Source organism: Emydura macquarii, unplaced genomic scaffold, assembly GCF_026122565.2.
Source record: "Emydura macquarii macquarii isolate MOO-44397 ecotype Brisbane River unplaced genomic scaffold, CSIRO-AGI_Emac_v2 contig_1483, whole genome shotgun sequence".
Lineage (NCBI taxonomy): Eukaryota > Metazoa > Chordata > Testudines > Chelidae > Emydura > Emydura macquarii.
The window spans coordinates 18,289,622-18,310,460 of record NW_027131620.1 but is presented as its reverse complement, the minus strand read 5'-3'; the positions used below and the strand labels follow the sequence as shown (position 1 = coordinate 18,310,460).

At 52.0% G+C, this 20,839-nt stretch overlaps 1 protein-coding gene across 9 annotated transcripts in view; it reads left to right on the top strand.

Moving 5' to 3' along the window:
* The window catches only part of PLCG1 (phospholipase C gamma 1), an 84,790-nt gene that overhangs the window by 56,060 nt on the left and 7,891 nt on the right, over positions 1-20,839 (top strand). For 5 of the 9 annotated variants that reach the window (XM_067554394.1, XM_067554393.1, XM_067554391.1 and 2 more), the window contains 14 exons: positions 954-1,076; positions 1,961-2,062; positions 3,058-3,245; positions 4,609-4,809; positions 5,333-5,452; positions 6,679-6,859; positions 7,300-7,377; positions 9,739-9,842; positions 10,696-10,792; positions 11,013-11,085; positions 11,546-11,703; positions 12,405-12,501; positions 13,284-13,508; positions 14,350-14,498. In XM_067554394.1, coding sequence (XP_067410495.1) covers positions 954-1,076; positions 1,961-2,062; positions 3,058-3,245; positions 4,609-4,809; positions 5,333-5,452; positions 6,679-6,859; positions 7,300-7,377; positions 9,739-9,842; positions 10,696-10,792; positions 11,013-11,085; positions 11,546-11,703; positions 12,405-12,501; positions 13,284-13,508; positions 14,350-14,498 — 1,896 coding nt within the window. Of the gene's footprint in view, positions 1-953; positions 1,077-1,960; positions 2,063-3,057; positions 3,246-4,608; positions 4,810-5,332; positions 5,453-6,678; positions 6,860-7,299; positions 7,378-9,738; positions 9,843-10,695; positions 10,793-11,012; positions 11,086-11,545; positions 11,704-12,404; positions 12,502-13,283; positions 13,509-14,349; positions 14,499-16,735; positions 16,816-20,839 lie in introns of those variants that run through there. The other 4 variants (XM_067554396.1, XM_067554395.1, XM_067554392.1 and 1 more) reach the window with 2 other exon arrangements.

Genomic DNA, 20,839 nt, shown 5'->3' with positions numbered 1-20,839 from the left:
CTTCAGTTTTTTCCCCTTGTCTCCAGTCATCTGGTATTTGTACTATGGGTCTCTTGATCTGCTTCACTGTCTGTACACCAGCACCATCTGGTTACCATGGCACCTTGCACTTGCAGAGAATGCTTTCTACTCTGCTGGAAATGCAGGATGCTCTAAGGCGGGGGGTGGGGACGGGGAACGGGGGACGACATTGAACTGAAAACTAAACAGAGCTCTAACTCCGCCATCTTATTGCCCCCTGGAGGCCATCCGGGAAATGTGCAGAGATTGATTGATGTTTTTTTAAATATCCTGTGAGACTTGAATTAGGGAATTCATATCCCTGCTCTGAAATTCAAGCAGCCTCTAGGCACAATCTCCTTCTAGAGTTTTTTGCAGTCGTTTCTTTAGAACCACACTGCTTTAACTGTAACCCACTGGTGAGTGTGTGTTACAGGTCTCCCTCAGGGAGTGTCCACAGAGTCCACAGAGCTTTAGCTCAAGCTGTTGCCAGCTCATACTTGAAGGTCTGGAGGGTCCCTGGTTCAGTTCCAGGCGTGTTGGCCAAGATGGCAGCCATCACATAATCTCTGTTATAAATTCTAAAGGACTCTTCCCAGAGCCACGATACGTTTCGTAGGGACTTGGATTGGAAGCTCTTTGGGGCAAGGCCTGTTTTTGCTGTTTGTGTGGCCTACCTAGCACAATGGAATATTGGTCTGTGACTGACACTCCGAGGCACCACCGCAGTACAAAGAGCACAGTGAGGTTTTTGGCATCACGTAATTTATTGACCCTTCTCTGCAGCACGGAGAGGGATCTTTTATTAATAATTAATGTCTGGAGGGCACCCCTTGCAGTAGAGCTGAAGAACGTTAAGGTCGCTCAGATCGGAGGCATAAACAGGTTAACATGGTCTCTTATGGGGCCCCCACTTCCTCTAGGGTACTTGACCTGAATGTCTCATTCTGCAGCACAAGAAGCTGGCAGAGGGCAGTGCTTATGAAGAGTTACCGACGTCTGTAATGTATTCGGAGAATGATATCAGCAACTCAATAAAGAATGGGATCCTCTACCTGGAAGATCCCATCAATCACGTACGTTTCTTTCCACAAATGCCACCCTATCCGCTTCCTTCAGATTACCTAGAGATGATTACCTAGGATCATTCAGCCAATCGGATCTTGTAAAAGAAATGATAACTACACTGGGCTAATCACATCCATGTGCGTCGTAGGAAGCCATCCTGCCTGGGGGGCCCTTCTCACTCCTTTGACTATATGATACCGAATGTGCCTTGTTTAATGGAACAGGGTCCATTATGGCAGTAAGTTATAAATGAAGTCCAGAGTTTTCAGACCTGGGTGCATCTAAATCCATATTTAGGCACCCAACTAAGCAGCCTGATTTTTATGGGTCTGAGCATTTGTTGTTTTGTTTTTTCAGTTTTACTGTGTATTTTGATGGTGTTTTGTCTGCCATCAGTTTCCTTTGTGTTTTGTGTGGATCTTTCACACGCGTGTTTTTAAAAGTAGGAAAGTGTAAAGGTGAAACAACAGAAATTGCCCGGATCTAGTGCAGAACCTGAATCTACTCTGAACTTTTTTTTAAACTGTTTCCAGTTGACAGTATCCCTTTAAAATGTGCTGGAGAGTTCTCAGTCTGATCCCACAGGAGCATCAGTGTGCATCACCAATCTGCCCCATTGATGCTATTGAAAGTCTCTGCTGAAGCGTATCTTTTGAGTTGATTGAGCGGGGTGGTGTTGAGCTAGTGGTGTCTTGGGAAGCTTGCCTGGCTTCTAGCTTTTATCAGTGCCATTTGATCAGTGCCTTACTTAAGCCTTAAAATTCACCAATCCACTTCCCTCGCTACCCCCAGCCCCACCAACCATAAGGTTGAAAATCCACCCAAAGCTATAAGGGCTGCTGGGTGCTGTTTGGATGAATTCCTTTACAGATGTTTCTGTGTTTCGCTACAGGAATGGAATCCGCATTACTTTGTCCTGACCAGCAGTAAGATCTATTACTCTGAGGAGACGACCAGCCACCAAGGAAACGAGGACGAGGAGGAACCAAAGGAGGTAAGCGTCAGGGCTCTTTGAAAATCTCAGTTTCATGGGCTGCACGGAAATCGTAAAATTAGCTCAATGCCATGACTTTTCCAACATCAGGGAGGTGGAAATGGGCAGCCACACCCGCCGCTCTCGTGCTCGGTGCGTCACGTGGGAGCTACTGTGCGAGGGGGGGACTCAGCGGCTGGTTTTACGAGAGGCGCCAGTGCTTCCGTTGCTTGGAAGACAAGCAGCCCTGGCCTCAGCAGGCATCCGCACGTGCCAATCTCGTGCTTGGTACAGCTCGTAATGCGGGTTCCATGCCGTGGCAGTGCTGGCTACTGTGCCTTGGATAAAACCAGCCACGGAGCCCCGGTCCCACCCCAGTACCGAAACTGCTGCTCTGACATGACGCTGCCATGTACTCTGAGGAATGCCAACAAGAGACCAGGGTGTGCAGATGCTCGCTTCCACCCCCTGCTGTTGGAAAAACTGCAGCAGTGCAGGGGCAAATCAGTGGCTGTGCAAATTCTGTGAAATTGATTACTTTATCCAGGATGCTCCTATGAATTTTCCAAAAAAAAAAAAAAAAGTCCTTGGTTTTCACAGGGCTTTGCCTATGGTTAGGCACCGGGATAAGTGACCTGATTGTTTGAGATGCTGAGCAGCTGATCTGAGCATTGATTTCAACAGGAGCTGCAGGTGCTCAGCACCTCTGAAAATCAGGCCATTGCCTTACCCCTCCGTGCCTCAGTTTCCCTGTTTGTAAAATGGGGTTAATGATGCTCATGCCATCCTGGGAATGGTCTGGACCTGGGACATTCTGTTCTGAACAGTAATGGATGTAAATTATTGGAGTCTCAAGGGGATTTTATTTCAGTGGGAAAGGGGAAACGAAGGGAATTCAAACACTCGTGATCCATGGCTGGAAGCCCTCTGCCTGAGAACAGCCGGCCCCTTCCCCAGTGAACTCAGCTAAGGTGCTGGGGCTCAGTGACATGAGAGATGTGTCTGTCCCCTGCCAGGTGAGCAACAGCACTGAACTTCACTCCACTGAGAAGTGGTTTCATGGCAAGCTGGGGGCAGGGCGTGATGGACGCCACATAGCAGAGAGGCTGCTGATGGAGTACTGCATAGAGACGGGCGCCCCTGACGGGTCTTTCCTAGTACGAGAGAGCGAAACTTTCGTGGGAGACTACACCCTCTCTTTCTGGTAAGGATTTGCAGGCCCATTTCACCAGCTCCGAAATAGCCTTATTCCATGAGCTCCTTATAAACATCTCTAACTTCTGTATCAAGACTCTTGGGTTCAATTCTCTCCTCTGCCACTGATGTGCAGTGTGACCTGAAGCAAGTTATTTGACTTCTGAGGGCCTCAGTTTCTCTCTCTGGGATGCAAAAACAGGGGAATCTTGAGTAGAACTAGAGAGGTTATTTTATCTCTATATTTGGCACTGGCCCAGCCCTACTGGAATACTGTGTCTATTCTGGTGTCTGCAATTCAAGAAGAATGTTGATAAATTGGAGCGAGTTCAAAGAAGAGGCCACGAGAATGATTAGAAAACATGCCTTACAGTGAGAGACTCCAGGATCTCAATCTATTTAGCTTAACAAAGAGAGGCCTAAGGGGTGACTTGTGATTACAGTCTATAAGTATCTAATTGGGGAGCAAATATTTAATAATGGGCTCTCCAATCTAGCAGAGAAAGGCATAACACAATCCAATAGATGGAAGTCGAAGCTAGACAAATTCAAACCGGAAATAAGGCATACATTTTTAATAGGGAGAGTAATTAACCACTGGAACAATTTCCCAAGGGTGGTGGTAGATTATTCATCATCACTGGCAATTTTTAAATCAAACTGAATGTTTTCTAAAAGCTCTGCTCCAGGAATTATTTAGGGGAATTTCTATGGTCTGTGTTACACGGAAGATCAGACTAGATGATCACAATGGTTCCTTCTGGCCCTGTGATTTGTGAATAAAAATGAGGCTAATAGTATCTAGCTCCCGGGGCATCCTGCATCACAATTGTGTAACTGTAAAACCCTCTGAGATTCTTGCATGTTAAGAACATGGGACTCTCCCCATTTGCCCCCCCCCCCTTCCCCCCCCCCGACCAGTGGTCAGCTGGGGCTGGGGCTGTTGCTCTGGAGAAAGTGTAAAAGGCCCATAAATTACAATTATGAATAACATGCCCCAGAAGATCCTAAATCAGGTAGTTAGTCATCGGTTTATGTGTTTAGGCATGTTGGATTGCCTCGGCCATGTGCTGCTGCTGTCCATGCTACTGACCTCTCTGGCATGAGTATACATGGGTCATGCCTTTGTCCTGCTAAACATAATCCATGGGCCACACATCCTAGATTCCTTTACTGCTTGTGTCCGGTTTAGCTGTGTCATCGCCGTACAGAAACGGCCAGCTAGTGATTAGCTTGAGCAAGTCACATGATGGCCGCTTGCCCCGTCAGTCTGCATTAGGCAGTGGCTCTTTCACCACCTGCCCGGAGTCCTCACTCAGGTTGGATGCTGGGGCAGGCAGTCAAGAGCAGCTCTCTGTCTCCTTCTGACCCAGGCGCAATGGGAAGGTGCAGCATTGCCGCATCCATTCCCGACAGGACGCTGGCAGCCCCAAGTTCTTCCTAACCGACAACCTGGTGTTCGACAGCCTGTACGGCCTCATCACCCATTACCAGCAGGTGCCTCTGAGGTGCAACGAGTTCGAGATGAAGCTGACTGAGCCTGTGCCGCAGACCAATGCCCATGAGAGCAAAGAGTAAGCACGGGCGGGGGAGTTCCTAGCCACGTGGCCGCCCGGTGATCCACTAGCGTGCTCCCTTCTCCTCCTCACTTGGGCCCTGCTGTGCCCCTCCCAGCGCTGGAGTGCGAGGCAATGCTCTGCACGATATCAACAGCAGAGTGTCAGCCTGATGGCTGGCTGGCTGGCTCCACTGCCCCTCCAAACCCAGAGCCAGGCGGTGTTTGCAGGGATGATGCTTTGTAGGATGCACTCCCCCTTGCCACATTACCGGACCGATCTGTCCTACATCTGTGCTCCTTTCATCCTGGCCTGTCTCTGCCAAGGGGGTGAGCCGGCCCTGAATTGCTACAGACACCATGCCTTTCTCCTGTCCATGGCATGCCCTCTTAGGTGGCACAAGATCTGTAGAGAAATCACCACCAACAGATCTGGTTAAATTGTGTTGTGAGATGGACCTCACCGTTGATGGATTCTGGGGCTCAGCTGCACGTGTCTGGGACACGAGCACTCGCTAATATCATGCTGTCTTTACCCAAAGGTGGTACCATGCCAACCTCACCCGGGCCCAGGCCGAGCACATGCTGATGAGGGTGTCCCGGGACGGAGCCTTCCTGGTGCGCAAGAGAAGCGAGCCCAACTCCTATGCTATCTCGTTCCGGTAAGTTCCCAGGCTGGAAAGTGCATGCACGTGTATGCCTGTGGTTACACTCACATCTGTGTGTTCGTGCGTGCCTCCATCCGTCCATCCCATGCGGAAGGTTTGTTTACACCCGGGCCTTCAGCACTCAGAACTGATGCTGCTATGAGGCGGTTGTGTTGCTTTGGGATTGGCTTGGGAATCTCCATCACGACCCATCCTTTGCTCTCAAGCTCCTTCGCTGATTCTCTGCGTTGCCCCTTCCTTGCGCCCCTCCCTCGGCGTGTACCTGGATGTGGGGGAAGTTCTCACTCATGCTTAGCACACTATAAATCACTTTAATTTGCCAGCGAGTTTGCATGAAGGGAGCAGTTTGTCGGGTCAGGGATGCGTTCCTGCCCAAGCTGAGCCCACGCAGATCCTCCGAGATATTCAGGTGCCTGATTCCCATTGATTTCAATGGGAGATAGGCACCTAGCTGCCTTCTGAGGATCTGCGCCTTCGTCTCCCTGCACTGCTGTGGTGAAGCTGGTGCTGTATTAGATAGGGATACAGGGGCCCTGAAGGTCCTTAATGGTTGCGCTGGGTCAGCTGGACATTGGGGCCACTAGGTTCTGCAGCACCACGCAGGGAAGGCCATTCCTGCTCAACCCGGACCTTGCAAGGAAGGAGAACGTACCTGCTGGGACAGCATTTAGACTCGGTGGGGCTGTGGTCACGAAGCTGCCCTGCCCCAGGGCAGTTGCCTGCCACGTCAGGGGGGTTTCCCCAGCTCTTGTATCTGTGTTGTCTCATTAACAGACGCAGCCTTCGGGATCTGTGGGTTTGTGCTTTAACCATAAGGTGTAAGGTGGTTTCATGGGAACTCGGCTTCGTTGCAAGCTTTAAACACATCCCTGAGCTTAAGTGTCACCCTTTTCTGACCTGTGCTGGTGCTGCATGAGCCGTCCTAGTGCTTAGCTCAGAGCTCTCCCATAGCTCAGGGTGTTTGCCTCTGGAGCTGGGCATCTGACCCCACTGCGATTCCCGTGTGATCTAGGTTGGCCGTGCCTCTTCTCTGCATGCCGGTCACCTTGTGCTGGCGTTCTCTGCTCAGCAGGGCTGCCGGGTAGTCAGGCTGGCTGCAGGCACGGAGGGAAGATGTCAGGGATGGGATGGGGTCTCATTCATTCTCTCAAGTGGCCGCGTGGGGAGGGCGTTTCTCTGAGGTTTGCCAAGCAGCATTTCTGGTCATCTGGGCCTGGCAGGGCGGAAGGAAAGATCAAGCACTGCCGAGTGCTGCAGGAGGGCCAGACCGTGCTCCTGGGCACCTCCGAGTTCGACAGCCTGGTGGATCTGATCAGCTACTACGAGAAGAACCCGCTCTACCGCAAGATGAAGCTGAGGTACCCCATCAATGAGGAGACGCTGGAGAAGATTGGGACAGCGGTGAGTGCAAGGCAGGCCACAGCTGAGCTGTTGATGTGACGGGGGAGGAAGGGAGTCAGTCCATCTGCGGCAAGGGCTCGGCTGTGCTGGCCTTGTCCGAAGCCATTTGCCTGCCCCGGCTATACGGAGGCTGAGCGAGTGTCTGATACCTGCACTGCCAAGTTAGCGAGAGGACCTGGGATCCCCCCCACCCTCTGTCTCTGATAGGCACAGCCTGCCATGCAGCCTCAGCAGCTCTCATGGGCTGCAGCCGGGTTTGTGGGTGCTCAGCAGTGAGCGTGGTCAGTGCACTAGTGTAGACAGGGTCTGTTTGCATCGCGCCATAGCCCTTCTGCACCTCTAGCTTGTGTGGCTCTTTCTGTCGGTAGCAGCAAGAAAAGGGACCAGTTCTTCCCACAGAATGCATGGTTCCATGTAGCAGCCCTTGTTTTGTTTTGTAGGAGCCAGACTATGGGGCCCTTTATGAAGGCCGCCATCCGGGATTCTATGTGGAGGCCAATCCCATGCCAACGCTCAAGGTATTCTCTTCCTGTTTGTCTTTGTAGGTCGATTATAATGGCCTGCTCCAGCAGCTCTGCCCCTGGGGCTTTCAGGCTCCCCCACCATCCAGCTCTGCTCGTGGGGCTCCCCTTCCACCCTGCCCCATTAAAGGGCTCCCCCCATTTCCCACCACTGCCATTCCTCTTGCCTCTGGGGCTGCCCCCCACCATCAGAGGCAGGACCTTTGCTGAAAAGAGGTGTTTCTGGTGGCTGGATGGCCGGGCTGAGTGAAGACACTTTAGAGGACCTGACCCACCGCCCTTCAGTCAGGAACACCTCCTCCTCTACCCCCAACGCCTGCTGCATCTTGTTCCTGGCACCTCTGGTGATCTTGTAGAGAGTTCAGAGGGAGGGGAGGGTTTCCTGACTTCTCCCCAGCCTGTCACTAGCATGCGCGTGTTCAGTTCTGTGCTAAGGTCGGGTCTATTACTGTGTCACTGGGTTGAGAAAGTCAGCTGAGGGTGGTTTCCTCAGCATGCTTCCCCATGGCATTTCATGGGCCTGGTCATCTGTTCTGCAGCCTTCCTGCAAATGTACAATGTGATGAGATAGCCAGCGCTGCCAGGGCCGACAGTTGCCCTGCAGAGCTGGCTCCTGGGGCTGCAGTGCTTTTGGCCATCCCTGCGTCCCTGAGATCTGTGAGGGCACTTCAGTGCCTATCAGTTGAGTTCCCAGGTGAGGGAAGAATCTGCCATTACTCCGGGTGGTCAGAACAGGGTCCCTGGGTTAAAACGACCTGTTCCGTCTCCCCCTGCTGTCACATTCTGGAGGGGCGTGATCCCCCACTTGGCTGTCCTCTGAAGCTGTTCAGGATAGATTCCACTTAATGACAATCCTGACATTAGCGATTTCCGGTGAATGGCAACATTTTACTGAGAACGGGTCCGGTCCCATTAACATCAGTGTTAGAGGTTCAGCTATTGGCAACTGGCGAGCTACTTATTAGCAACTTTTTTTTAAAGAAAAGCCCCAGTCGCAGGCAGGTTTGCAAGGCTGCAGGCAGGGAAGGAAGCGCTGGGATGCACCTTCCCTGGTTGCAGTCTGGCAAACCAACCTGTACACAGGGACCACGTAGGAGGTGAGGGGCTGAGAGATGGGCAGGGGGAGCAGTGGACAGGGCAGTAGCAGGAAGGGACCCTGTTGCCGGGACTGCATGGTACCTCTCTCCAGGCTGCATCCTGCTGGGGGACTGCACGAAGGGAAGGAAGAAATGGGACGAGCTGAACCCCAGCCTCTGGAGAGCTCAGGAAGAAGTATGGTGCAGCCCAGTGGGCCCCCAGCACCCGTCTCCCGTGCTGCTGTCCTGCCCGCAGGCAGGTCTACAGCCAGGAAAGGCACCTCCCAGCACTTCCTCCCCTGACTGCTGCCTCACACACCTGCCTTCCATTTGTTAGCGACTGCCGGGTAATGGCAACTTTTTGTGGGCACCCGAGGGCTTGCTAATAAGCGGAATCGCCTGTATTTCTTTTCACGGGGCTCCTAGCGGTAAGACACAGGGAACAAACCACACGATGGGTTCCTGATTTGTTTTCTAAAATCTGCGTGCAAGTTTGTGTCTCGTCTGCGAAGCACAGTTGCACGGCCTGTGTGCAAGCTGCATTTTTGTGCATGCAGCGGGCCACTTCACGTTTGACCGTTTGAACGTGTACAAGTCCATTTGCACATATCGTCGCCTCCTCTGATTGTGCAGGGACACTACATGCACAATTATGCATAAGCTGTTTGGAAAACCAAGGCTGAGCTGTGTGACCTGTATCTGTCATTGCCTAGTCCAATAGTCCCATCAAGCCAGGCGGGGCAGTGACATTTCTTTTACTCATCTCTATAGCAGCCAGGCACTTGAAATACAGAGAATCAAAACGCAAAACCAAAGCAGGAAGAGAGACACTAGGAAAAATAAACGGAGCCTGTATTTATGATGGCTGCCCTCTTGACCAGCACACCAGGGTCCTCCAGAGCTAAAAGCGTGAGCTGCTACAGCTTGAGCTAAAGAGCCAAGGCTTCCCTCACTGGGGCTATAACGTGTGTAGCCGCTGTCGACAGGCACAGCTGGGTACTGGTTACACACACTCAGCAGCGGGTTACACATTGTCCTACAGTGGTTGCTAGATCCTGGCTCTAAAGGATTCCTGGTGAAGGACTCCAGTGGTGGGAGCCCTTAGGTCTGAGTAAGTCCTGCAGGTGGAGTGATTGCACCCTGGGCTACGTACCTGCCATGGCATGTGGAAGTTGAGACATGAGATCTTGACCGGTGGCCTCAGCTCGTTGGCAACATGCCATGCTGGCCTCGGTTGCAGCCGGCCAGCCTCACGACTTGCAGCCCTGTGTTGATTTTACAGTGTGCTGTCAAGGCCCTGTTTGACTACAAGGCGCAGCGGGAGGACGAGCTAACCTTCACGAAGAAGGCCATCATTCAGAACGTGGAGAAGCAGGAAGGAGGCTGGTGAGTGACACCTTCCCCTCTCCCCCCTCAGCCGCTTTTCCTCCCATGTCTGCCCCGGTGGATGGTGGATGCCAGAGGATGAACTTGGTGACTTTGCACCTGTCTTAGCAGTTGGGTTTCAAAAGCCAGCAGCCTCAGAGGAGAAGCCAGGGGTCTGCCGGGGTCCTGGAGACCAAGACCAAGTTGCCCTTTGACTTTTGGCGGGTGTCTTGCCCAGTCAGTATGGGGGAGGATGTCATTGGGGGGGGAGCTCATTGCTGCCACCCTGACTGTCCTTGTTCTGTAGGTGAGCAAAGGCTACTGCTCTCTAGGACTGTCCATCTGGCCCTAAAACCCTTCATGTCTTGGAAGGGCATGTGGGGCCCGAAAGGAAGTGAGTGAAAATGAGCTTCAGGGCCCTAATTTGAACATGGTGGTGGAAGGAGGATGGGAGGGACGGACCCATGAGCCTGTGGAAGTGTCTTGCTGTGAAATGGCTGCCTGTCGGTAGAGTAAACTCTGTCGCTGCCCATCAGCTTGTAATGAGCTGTCCAAAATACAGTCAGCATTAGGCCTTCATCTGCCAGGGAATCCCCCACTCTCCCTGGTTACAGAGCTGGTGGCATCGTGACCCTTTTGGGGGGCCCACAGGCGTCCCTGCATGCCCAATGCCAGCCTGGCTCTCCCAGGAGTGGGCTAACGGGCCCACGTTCTCCTGACTTTGCTGTGGCGGCACGGTGGCTCTGGGAGCTGGGCCCTTCCTGACACGGAGCCTCCTTAGGTTGTGTCCTTCTGAGACCCCAGGAGCTTCCGGGACAGTCTGTTGGGCTGCTGGGGACAGTTCCAATGGGGGCTGCACCTTTGTCTCTCCCAGGTGGAGAGGAGATTATGGGGGCAAAAAGCAGTTGTGGTTTCCTTCCAACTACGTAGAGGAACTAGCCAGCTCCGGCGGCCAGGAGCCCGAGAGGGAGGTAAGCGCTGTGTTTCCCAGTGTCTGGGAAGGGCCGTGTGGTGGTGCTGGGAAAGGGAGGCACCTGCGGGAAAGTGGCTGGGCTGTGTCGAAGCCAGAGGGCAGTGCTTTCCTCCTGTCTGTTCGGACGTGTGCTCCTTGCTAGTGTGGCTTGGGGGTGGGGAGTGGGCTGACTGCTGCACCAGTCAGCTCTGACACGCTGGCCTGTCATCCGTTCACAGCAGCAGCTAGATGAGAACAGCCCCCTGGGAGTCCTGCTTGGAGGCACCCTAGATGTGCCGTCGTGCCAGATAGGTAAGTGGGGGTGGGGTTGGCTGCTTTCTTGTCTGCACCCGAGCATGGGTCTTGCAGGGAGCTGCCTGGCATGAAGGGGCCTGGTTCCCCTCTGCCCCCAGCAGCTCCAGTTTCTTGAGACCAACGTCTCCGTCCTCCCCTGTCCTGCATCCCTTGGACACCTGAGGCACATGGCTTCTCCGGGGGCCTGGGCAGAATCTCCCACTTGGAGCCCAGGAATCAAACCCAAGCCTCCTCTAGATCACTGGCCCATTTCCATTCCCTCCCCGCCTCATCTCTGGTCACCATAAACGTGGAGGCTAGTGAATTCGGTGCAGCTTAAGGCCTGGCCAGCCGTAGGAAATCTACCTGGCACTTGTTCCACTCCCCCTCACCCTCTGCTGATCTCAGGCCACAGCGGGAGGATTTGGCTGCGTGAGTGGTTATGACCTTTCCCTTCCCTCTCTCTCTCCCATCACAGCCACGCGCCCCGAGGGGAAGAACAACCGCATGTTCGTCTTCTCCATCAGCAAGGCCTCGGCATCACGCCCGTCCATGGACGTGGCAGCTGACACACAGGAGGATCTGCTGGACTGGGTGAAGAAGATCCGGGAGGCAGCCCAGACTGCCGACGCCAGGGTGAGTGTGGAGAGCCGCCTTGCCCTACAGGCCCCTAGTGTCCTTGGGGATGGATGCCGGGCCTTTTCTGAGCTGGCTGTCGTGAGAAGAGCAGAGAGAATTCCTTTCCCCAATTGGCTGGACTCGGTGGCCAGGCTAGTCACCGAGAGGTGCCGTATCTGGTCTGGGGTCAGAGCTGGCTGTTCAAGCCCCAGATGCCTTGTAAAGGGAGTTCTGCTCCCAATCCTTGGGATGATGAACAGGTCCTGATAGAGGCTGGAACAGGCAGCTGAATAAGCCAAAGCACTCCTCACCTAGAGAGAGAGGGGGGGAACTGTAACCTCCCTGCTCCACTCTGAAGATGGCTAGTTCCCAGGTGCATCGAGGCAGGCCAGGCAGGGCCCTCCAGTGTGGGGTGGAGGTAGGGGAGAGGCAACTGGTAGTCGTGGATTTTCAAAAGCCCCTTAGTGATGGGGGGAGGGCACAAGCCTGACTGAAGGTCACCAGGTCTTGTGCTCTTAAGTCACTTCACGGCCTTTTAAAACTCTCACCCTGAGGCTTTCAGGGACCATGTTAAAGGCCAGGGCTGCTGCTGATCTCTCCTTGTGCAGAGCACAGCAGCCTATAGTCACAGTGACTAGTGATCTGGCCAAGGTCACTGCTGGGCAAGTGCTGCCGCTGAGCGTAGGAGCTCTGATGACTTTGTGTCTGCCTCCTGGCAGCTCTCTGAAGGGAAGATGATGGAGAGGAGGAAGAAGATCGCCCTGGAGCTGTCGGAACTTGTCATCTACTGCCGGCCCGTCCCCTTCGATGAAGAGAGTAAGTGCAGGAGCTCTGGGTGCTGGTACACAGCAGACAAGCTTCACATGCATTATAAACCTCCACCCGGGCCTGACTGCACCTGTTAGGGTTGGGCTGAGATGCTGGGCTCAGACCCCATTAGTTTTCAGCAGAGGTTTGGGGTTCAAGGCCAGAGTGGACCTAAATTGAGTTCAAGCACCTAAAATTCCGAACCCCAGATGGTGGAAATCTCTGACCTCCAGCCGTTCTCGAGAGATTTCAGCCACCTGCCAGCAAGATCTGGCCTAGAACCAAAGCAGCCACAGTGGGTTCGGATCTGGGGGTTCACACCAGCCTGTCAAAGCTGCCCGGGGGATATTGAAAGACAGAGTTCCCCCCAGAATTAACAATGGCTCTGACAATCTCAGCTGTCTGTCCCCACACTCTGCTCCCACACGCCCTGGGGGATAGGCGGTGGAGGGCTTCGGAGGATGCACAGAAGCACCTCAGATCTAGATCAGGGCTAGTGGGTGGGGGAAGAGCTGCTGGTGTGTGTGGCCATAGATTGCCCAAGGGAGGAACAGGAGAGTCTCTGGAGAAGGAGTTGGAGGAAGGGGCAGTGGTCCAGCTTGTGCATTTCTCCGCCCACCTCCTCATCCCCAACTGCAGGGTGTTTGCTAGTCGCATGCTGGAGAGGCTTGTGCCAGGGAGTCACCTTGCAGCCAACCCTGGTGGTCTCTGGGTAGCTGTAGTTTCCCCGGCCTTATTCAGGGGAGATGGCACTCCCGAGTAACAAATGGCTGCTCCATGTCTCCTGGCAGAGATTGGCACAGAAAGGGCCTGTTACAGGGACATGTCCTCCTTCCCCGAGACCAAGGCTGAGAAGTATGTCAACAAGATCAAAGGCAAGAAGTTCCTGCAGTACAACCGGCTCCAGCTCTCCCGCATCTACCCCAAGGGCCAGCGCCTCGACTCCTCCAACTACGACCCCCTGCCCATGTGGATCTGCGGCAGCCAGCTGGTGGCTCTCAACTTCCAGACTCCAGGTGAGAGCTGCCTGCCGGGAAGGTGGTATCGCTTGGGTGCCACATAGAGCTCCCAGTTAACGGAGCTCCGCCAACCCTCCCTCCCTGGGGAGTTCCAGCTTGATATCTGTGGAAGGTCACTCACACCCAGCTACCTGGCCCTCCATAAGCGCTTCAGGACATAGAGCGTCACTAGCACCAGAAACCACCTGTGTTCATTGACACCTCAGCAGAAGGGGAGGGGATAGGTGAGACTCTGTTTGCAGCCCATCTGGCCTGTTCCCTCCTGCAGGCAGAGGGGCTCTGTTCCTCCTGGAGGTGGAGAACCCTCTGGGCTGCATGTCTGGGTTAGAGGTGATCACCTCCCTCTCTAGGGCAGCTTATGAACCTGGTGTTCGGTCCCAGGCCCGACGTTACTGGGGGGACGCTGGCCCCCTGCATAGGGAACAGCAATAGAAATGCAGAGGACTGGAAGGACAGACGCTGGGGAGGGATGGAATGAGTGAAAGCCCACGTTGCAATGCATGCAGAGGAGGTGGAAGCCTATCGGTACTTGCAGAGAGCGGGGAGGGATTCTAGGTTGCTACAAGAGGGGATACCCAGCAGTAATGGGATGGAGTTGAACAGGAGCACCTGGACATCAGGGCAGGCTGTGTGCAATGCACCAAGCTACGGAAGGGGAGCGGTGGAAAAGCCCTGTGGCTTGGGACGTTGAAGCTTAGGCTGGATGACAGTATCCTGTAGGGACAGAGCCTGAACTGGGGCCGGGGCAATGAAGTGTTCACTCCAGTAACTCTCTAGCTTCTCTGCTCATGCCTGCCGGCCCCCGCTGACGCCATCACTCACTGCCTGTCTTACTCAGACAAGCCCATGCAGATGAACCAGGCCCTGTTCATGTCCAACGGCCTGTGTGGGTACGTGTTGCAGCCGACCAACATGCGGGACGAGCTCTTCGACCCCTTTGACAAGAGCACGCTGCGCGGGCTGGAGCCGCTCTCAGTCTCCATCGAGGTTCGTACTGAGCTGCGGCTCTGCCGTTGCCTGGTTACCTTTCATTCTTACGAAGGGAATGGCTGTCCCTGCTGCGATCCCCAGGAGTGCCCCACCCCTGGAGTGTGGTGGGAGCAGAGGGCATCTGCAAACAGCTCCGTTCCTGGCTTGGCTGAGCCAGTGCTGGAGGGGAGGACCCTGGCTGACCGTATGGGAGAGGCACATAGGATCAGCCCTTTTAGCCCTACCTGGGGACACTGGTAGAGAATTACATGTCCCTCCCCTAGACCTGTTACCCTCTGGCATCTTCTCACTCCGATTGTCATGTGTCTTTATTTGGGAGGCTTTGTCCAGGCCCCGTTAATGCCTGCGTGGTTTGGATTTGAGCATTTAACTCTTGAGCCAGAACCAAGCCCAGATGCATTGTGCTGCCGTGAGTCTAATGGCAAGAATCTGCTTGGGGGAGTGAGGCTGAAGAGGAGAAACAGCCCCTGGAACTGCAGGGGAGGAGAAAAATGACCATCTTCTATCACCAGCAGGTGGTGCTCTCCCCCTGCAGGACCCTGTAAAATACTTAGCTGTACTCCTGGGACAGCTGCTGTCAAATCAGCAGTGTGATTCCATTTATAAGTGGGTGTGAGGGAGGGAAACCACACACACGCACAGACTTCTAGCCAAAGTGATGCTATCACAGGTGGTTCACTAAGGTTGATTAAAACCACAATGACCCCTTGCTCCAAGCCCATGAAAATTGTAGTGCAAGACATGTACTGATTCCCCAAGATCTTTCCCAAGCAACCCAAAGCAAGCTTTTTCCTTCCCCTCAGTTAAAGCACCCCAACGCCCCCAGGAGTCTGGGGAAATAGACTGGCTTCACAGTGCAACCTGAAGGTTAACAAAGACCAAGAGATGGAAAGCAGGGTTCAGCTGATCTCTACTGCCAGGCTGTTGCACAGGGGGAGAGGGGCAGCTTCTCAGAGAGCAGGGACTCAAAGCATTTAGGGCCAAATCCCAGCTGTCGTTCAGCAGTGTTACAGTAACACTAAAGCCCTAATGGTTTTCACATCTGGGGTGTAATCCTAGCCCCACTGAAATCAATTAATGAGATTTTGCTATCGACTTCATTGTGGCCAGGACTTGATTCCTGCTCTCTTAATGGCAGCCTGATGCTAGCATAGGCAGCCCTCCTGGAAGGGCAGTGATCTGTCTGCAGTAACACCACCTGTTCTCACATATTGCAGTGCTTTTCTTCTGTAGATCTCAAAGCATTTTATGAAGGAGGTCAGTATCGTTATCCCCATTTTAGGTGGGGAAACTGAGGCACAGAGCAGCAACTGTTAACTCATACACTGGCCCAGCTATTCTCTGGGGTGAGTCTGAGGCCCAGCAGGGATCAAACACATTGGGGATAATGTCATTTTTTAAGAGGTGGTACCGATTGCACTTTCTCAGACACTTTATGGTTGTGAGAGGATTCTCCTTGGGGCTGGAGAATTGCTGGGTCCTGGAGGGTTTGACGCCTACAAGAGTTACCAGGCCTATTCGTTCCCTCAGAGCCAGCAAGAGATCTGCCAGTGGCCATCGGGAACTTGGGCTAACCTCAGGCATGTCTTCCCCCTATGATCTCCCTGAGTGTGCCTGAGCTGATAAAGGCCTGTCACAGGGTGAAGACGTCTGGCTCTCTGTGTCCTTTTGTCCTTAAGGATTTGGCTGTAATAACATTACATCATTCCCTAGCAAAGATACCCTGGTGTCATCTGGGGTCCAAAAGGAATTCCCTTTCCCTGGAGCAGAGTTACTGCACTGTAGGCCAGGTGCACTTGGAAAAAATCACCTTCAATTGCAGCATCTGAATTGGCTAATAAGGGATAAAACCAAGCAGTCAAATAAACAAGGACGGAAGTGTGGGTTCAGTGAATGGGACTGGGGGGTCTGGAACTTGGGTTGTACCCTTGGCTTTCTGCTTGAGGTTAGCCCTGGGCTACATTCTGCCCCATCTGTATAACGGCAGTGTCTTCTGGACCAAAGATAGTGCAGACCCTGCTGTGCAGGGGTGCTGTGTTCAGTAAAGTTTGCTGTGATCCTGAGCAAGATATGCAATGGAACAGAATTATTCTCACCCCCTCCACATCAGACAGTCTGTACAGTGCCCTGACAGCTCTGCGGGCTGGACAGCCAGCCTGGAGCCAGGGCCGCTCCTCTGAACAACCCCCAAGTTCTCTGCCTCCAGTCATGAAGTCTTGCTCCTTCCTGTCTAGGGGCAATAGGACTGTACTATCTTGGCTGCAGAGAGGAGCTAACAGCCACACCAAAGGACATGGAGGCAGGCCGAGTCTCTCTTTAGCCCTTCAGACATGGAACCTAGCCCCCTGGGTCAGAATGAGGGCCAGGCCCATGCTGAGCTGCGAACTGGGCCAAGGAGGCCTTCCCACCCCAGTAGGAGGTGGTGCCAGTGCATCCTAAAAGGGTGCCTGAGCCTCATACTCTGCTACAGCTGCTGGTGACACAGCAACCTCTCCTCAGCCTTTAGCCCCATCCATCCCACTGAAGCCAGTTCAGGGGGTAAGTGACCATGAAGCTCCCTTTCCCCACCCTTAACTCCCTGGGGACCATCAACCTCGGGGGCGCCCCCTGAAGTAATGAAGTGGCCAGGCAGTCTGCATGTCTGGGCAGCCTTTTCCAAAAAAAGAAACAGAAACAATCCCTCCCTCGCTTTCCAGCGTTCCCCTGTGGTCCTGTTCAGGGCAAAGATGTGAGATGGCTTTAAGTCCCACCCTCCCAAATTGTTGAAGTCTAAAGGAGCTCTCAAAGGGTGCCAGAGAGTGACCAGCACTTGCAGGGATAGAGGGAGGATCAGGAAAAGAGCCTCTGGTTCAGTGTGTTCCTCAATTCAGACTCCGAGTCAGAATCTCCCAGCCAAGGGAGGAGGAAAATACTCCTGCAGGGACTGTGACACTCAGAAAAAAGTTGAAAGTCAAAGGAGAAGGATTCTTCCTCCTCTTTCGATTCCTCCCCAGTAAATGAGTCTAAGGCTCAGAAAGCTAAGAGATCAATGAATAAGAAGAGAGAGAGAGGCAAATTCTTCCTCATCCATCTTGACCTCCTTGAAGGAAGGGGAATTATCTGGCTCAGACTGAAAAGAGCTGGAGGAGGATTTATGAAAGGCTTTTCCCACCTGAGATATTTGATCGGATGTTATCGAAGGTGCTGACCACACTGGGAATGCTCCCTGGGACTCTCCAGGAGCCACCAATCTCAGGGAAACCCAAAGAAGCCTCCCAGAAATGTTTTCCGGCTAGAGTGAAGGAAGAATTGTGTTTCATTGTGCCTATGTTGGAAGAAGTAATTGCGGCTGAATGGGAGTTTCCTGGCAAGGTCAGGCATGCCAGCAGACCGCTCCACAGGTTCTAATCTCTACTCCAGGACAAGAAAGATCTGGTCACTCTGCTAAAGGTGGATGCAGCAGTGTGACCGTGGTCACTGGAGGGGCTGTGCTGAGAATGCTCAATCTGGACAAACCGCAAAGAATAGGGCAAATGATCCCGCCCCAAACCAGTGGTTTAGTCTATAATTAGATTTCACCAAGCCAGTAACCAAGCAACTTCTGGTTACCAAGAAGCCAAAATACAGTTCCCTTTAAGCAATGCAGCCAGACAGGCAATTCTTTATAATGAGGATTACTTAAAACTTTATTCACCATATATAGAGTTCTACCAATTCCAGGAGATCGGATACATTACCCACCAGGTCAATGAACATTTCAGATCTTACCCAAATACACGCTTACTGCCAATTCTTGTTAACTAAATCTAAGATGTATTTAAAAAGAAAAGGAAGAATGACTGTGATTAAAAGATCATTACACTTACAGATGTGAATAAAGTTCTTAAGTCAGTTTCATAGCAGACACATGGGTAAGCTGTTGATTTGTAAAAGTCCTTCTAGAAATCAGTTCAATAGGTTATAGTCCAATAGGCAGTTCATGTGCAGAGTTTGTGCAAATTCTTCCATGAGAATTTGCAGGGGTAATCCAGAGTAGACCTGGAGACCTCACTCTTGCGACTTATGACTTTCCCTGACAAAGTTTAAGCAGATCTGAGAAAGTACAGATCAGATTTGATATTTCCTAGGCGTACACCGATAACTAGCTGCATTCATTAGCATAAGGTAATTAGCCATTCAAACAGTTCATAGATAGTTTACTACAAACTTCAAAGAGAAATAAAGACTCATTATTACCCGACAAGTTCCATCTAAATGTTAATATCCCCTTTTGATCTCTGAATCAATAGAATATAGTAATGAAATATCCTAAAGAGGAACAGATGTTTAGCATCTACAAGCTAATTAGATCACTTTGGTAAACTTCTAACAAGATATAGGTACTAATTTATTTGTCTGTGTATCTACTTCTGATTCTCTAACAATACAGGCCTACATACCAAGAACTCTAGTCTATTTAACATGGTTTTGCTAACTGTCTGTAAGGAATAGCCCTGTTTACCATTTCAATACTCTTCTAATATGTCCTTATAGTTTGTTTTCTGGTCACACAGCCTGCTGGTTGCTTAACCATTGCTGGCTCAGCGTCACAAGCGGCTGCTGCCGTGGTCCAAGAGACTTTAATGCCTTCAGAGGGAGGGTTTTTGCCAAAAGAGCCAATGGACAGAAAAATCAAATAATCGCTAAGAAAGAACTTTGAGGCCAAGGGCCTGCAGTAGCCTCCTGCTTCGGCATGGTGATTCTAGCCTGGATGGATGGTATGACCCACTTGGGTCAGGCTCAAGAGAAAAAAAATCTGATCGTGAGTGAACAAAATGTTGCTAGCAGCTTGCTTTGTCGCTGACGCTTTCCTGGGTCCCCTTAGATTGACAGCTCACTCCATGTCCTCTAATGTGGCATCACAAAGGACCCTCCTCAAGGAAGTGACTCACCTGCTGACTGGGTCAGTCCATCTCCCCCATCTCTCTGTCAGAACCATCCACATAAAGGGCAAGGGGAACCTAGCACCAGGCTGGCTCAGCTGGAGGGACTTGGAGTTTGGAGGATGGAGTCAAAATCCTTCAGTGTTTCAGGAGGTGTCAGAAGTTCAGGGATCCAGTCATAGATCTCTTCGCCTTGAGGGAAGACTGAAAGATAGTGAGGATCTCTGCAAGCACACCAGAGTCTGAAGTGGAAGCAATCCATTTATCTGAACCGGGGATGCAAGACCTATGTCACACCTTTCTCCATCCTTCTACAGGTAAGGAGAGTGAAAAAGACCCTAAAGGAATGGGATGCAGTCATCCTGATTGCCCCATACTGGCCTCATAGACCATGGTTCTTGGACTTGACTCAGTTTCAGATGGAACCACCTCTGAAGCTGCCAAGCTGGGAAGGCATTCTGAGCCAGGGATTGTTCCACTGCCCGAACCGGGGATCTGCTAAAATTCCAGCTGGGAAATTTAAAGGGGAGATCTGAGGTCTTTGAGATGCTCAGAGAGAATTTTAGATACTCGTCTGGCATGGTGAAAAGAAATAAGATGTGCTGGATTGTTTGGATCAAAATCTGGTACTATTGCTGATAAGAAGGGGGTGCATTAATACCGAGACAGCCGAGGAAAAGGATATCTTAGAGTAGGGCGTCCTAGCTAAAGGTCTCAAGCCCAATACATTGAGTAGACAGGTCGCTGCCACAGCAAGTGTTTTGAATTGTAAGAAACCAAAGAAGATTTATAGTCATCACCATATCAAATGATTCCTTAGAGTGGCAGCACTCATTAGCCCTTCTGTATGATGCAGGTTCCCTTCCTGGAGCTTGACTTTGCTCTTGGAGCCTTAACAAAATAACTGCCTGAACCCCTACAGTCTGCCTCTGCCTGCTTTCCCTTTCTGTTCATAATAATCGCTATCGGAACGTTGAGCATCGTCTATGGAACCTCAGCTGCGTATTTTCCATAAGGACAAAGTGATTCTTCACCTGGACCTGTCCTTTCCTCAGCAAATAAACATTGTTTTCCCGAGGTTTGCAAGAAGTGGCTTTGCTGTCTTTCTGCCCTAGTACTAAGCAACCCTACGAGACTGAATGGCATAAATTCAATGTCAGGAGAGCATTCAAAATCTTCCTCAAGTACACGGAGCCAGATCAGAGGTCCACAGCACTTTTCATCCTGTATCTCTGTCAAAGGGAAGAAAGCTTCTAACTTCTCCTCTACAAAAAAGGATCAAGGCATGTATTGTCGAAGCCAATAGAGCATCTGGAACAAGTCCACCAGACAACATCAGAGCCCACTCCCTGAGGGGGTCACAACCTCTTGGGTAGAAAGGGCTCGTTCTTCACATAAAGACATCTGTAAGGCAGCTATGTGGTCATCAGTGTCCCT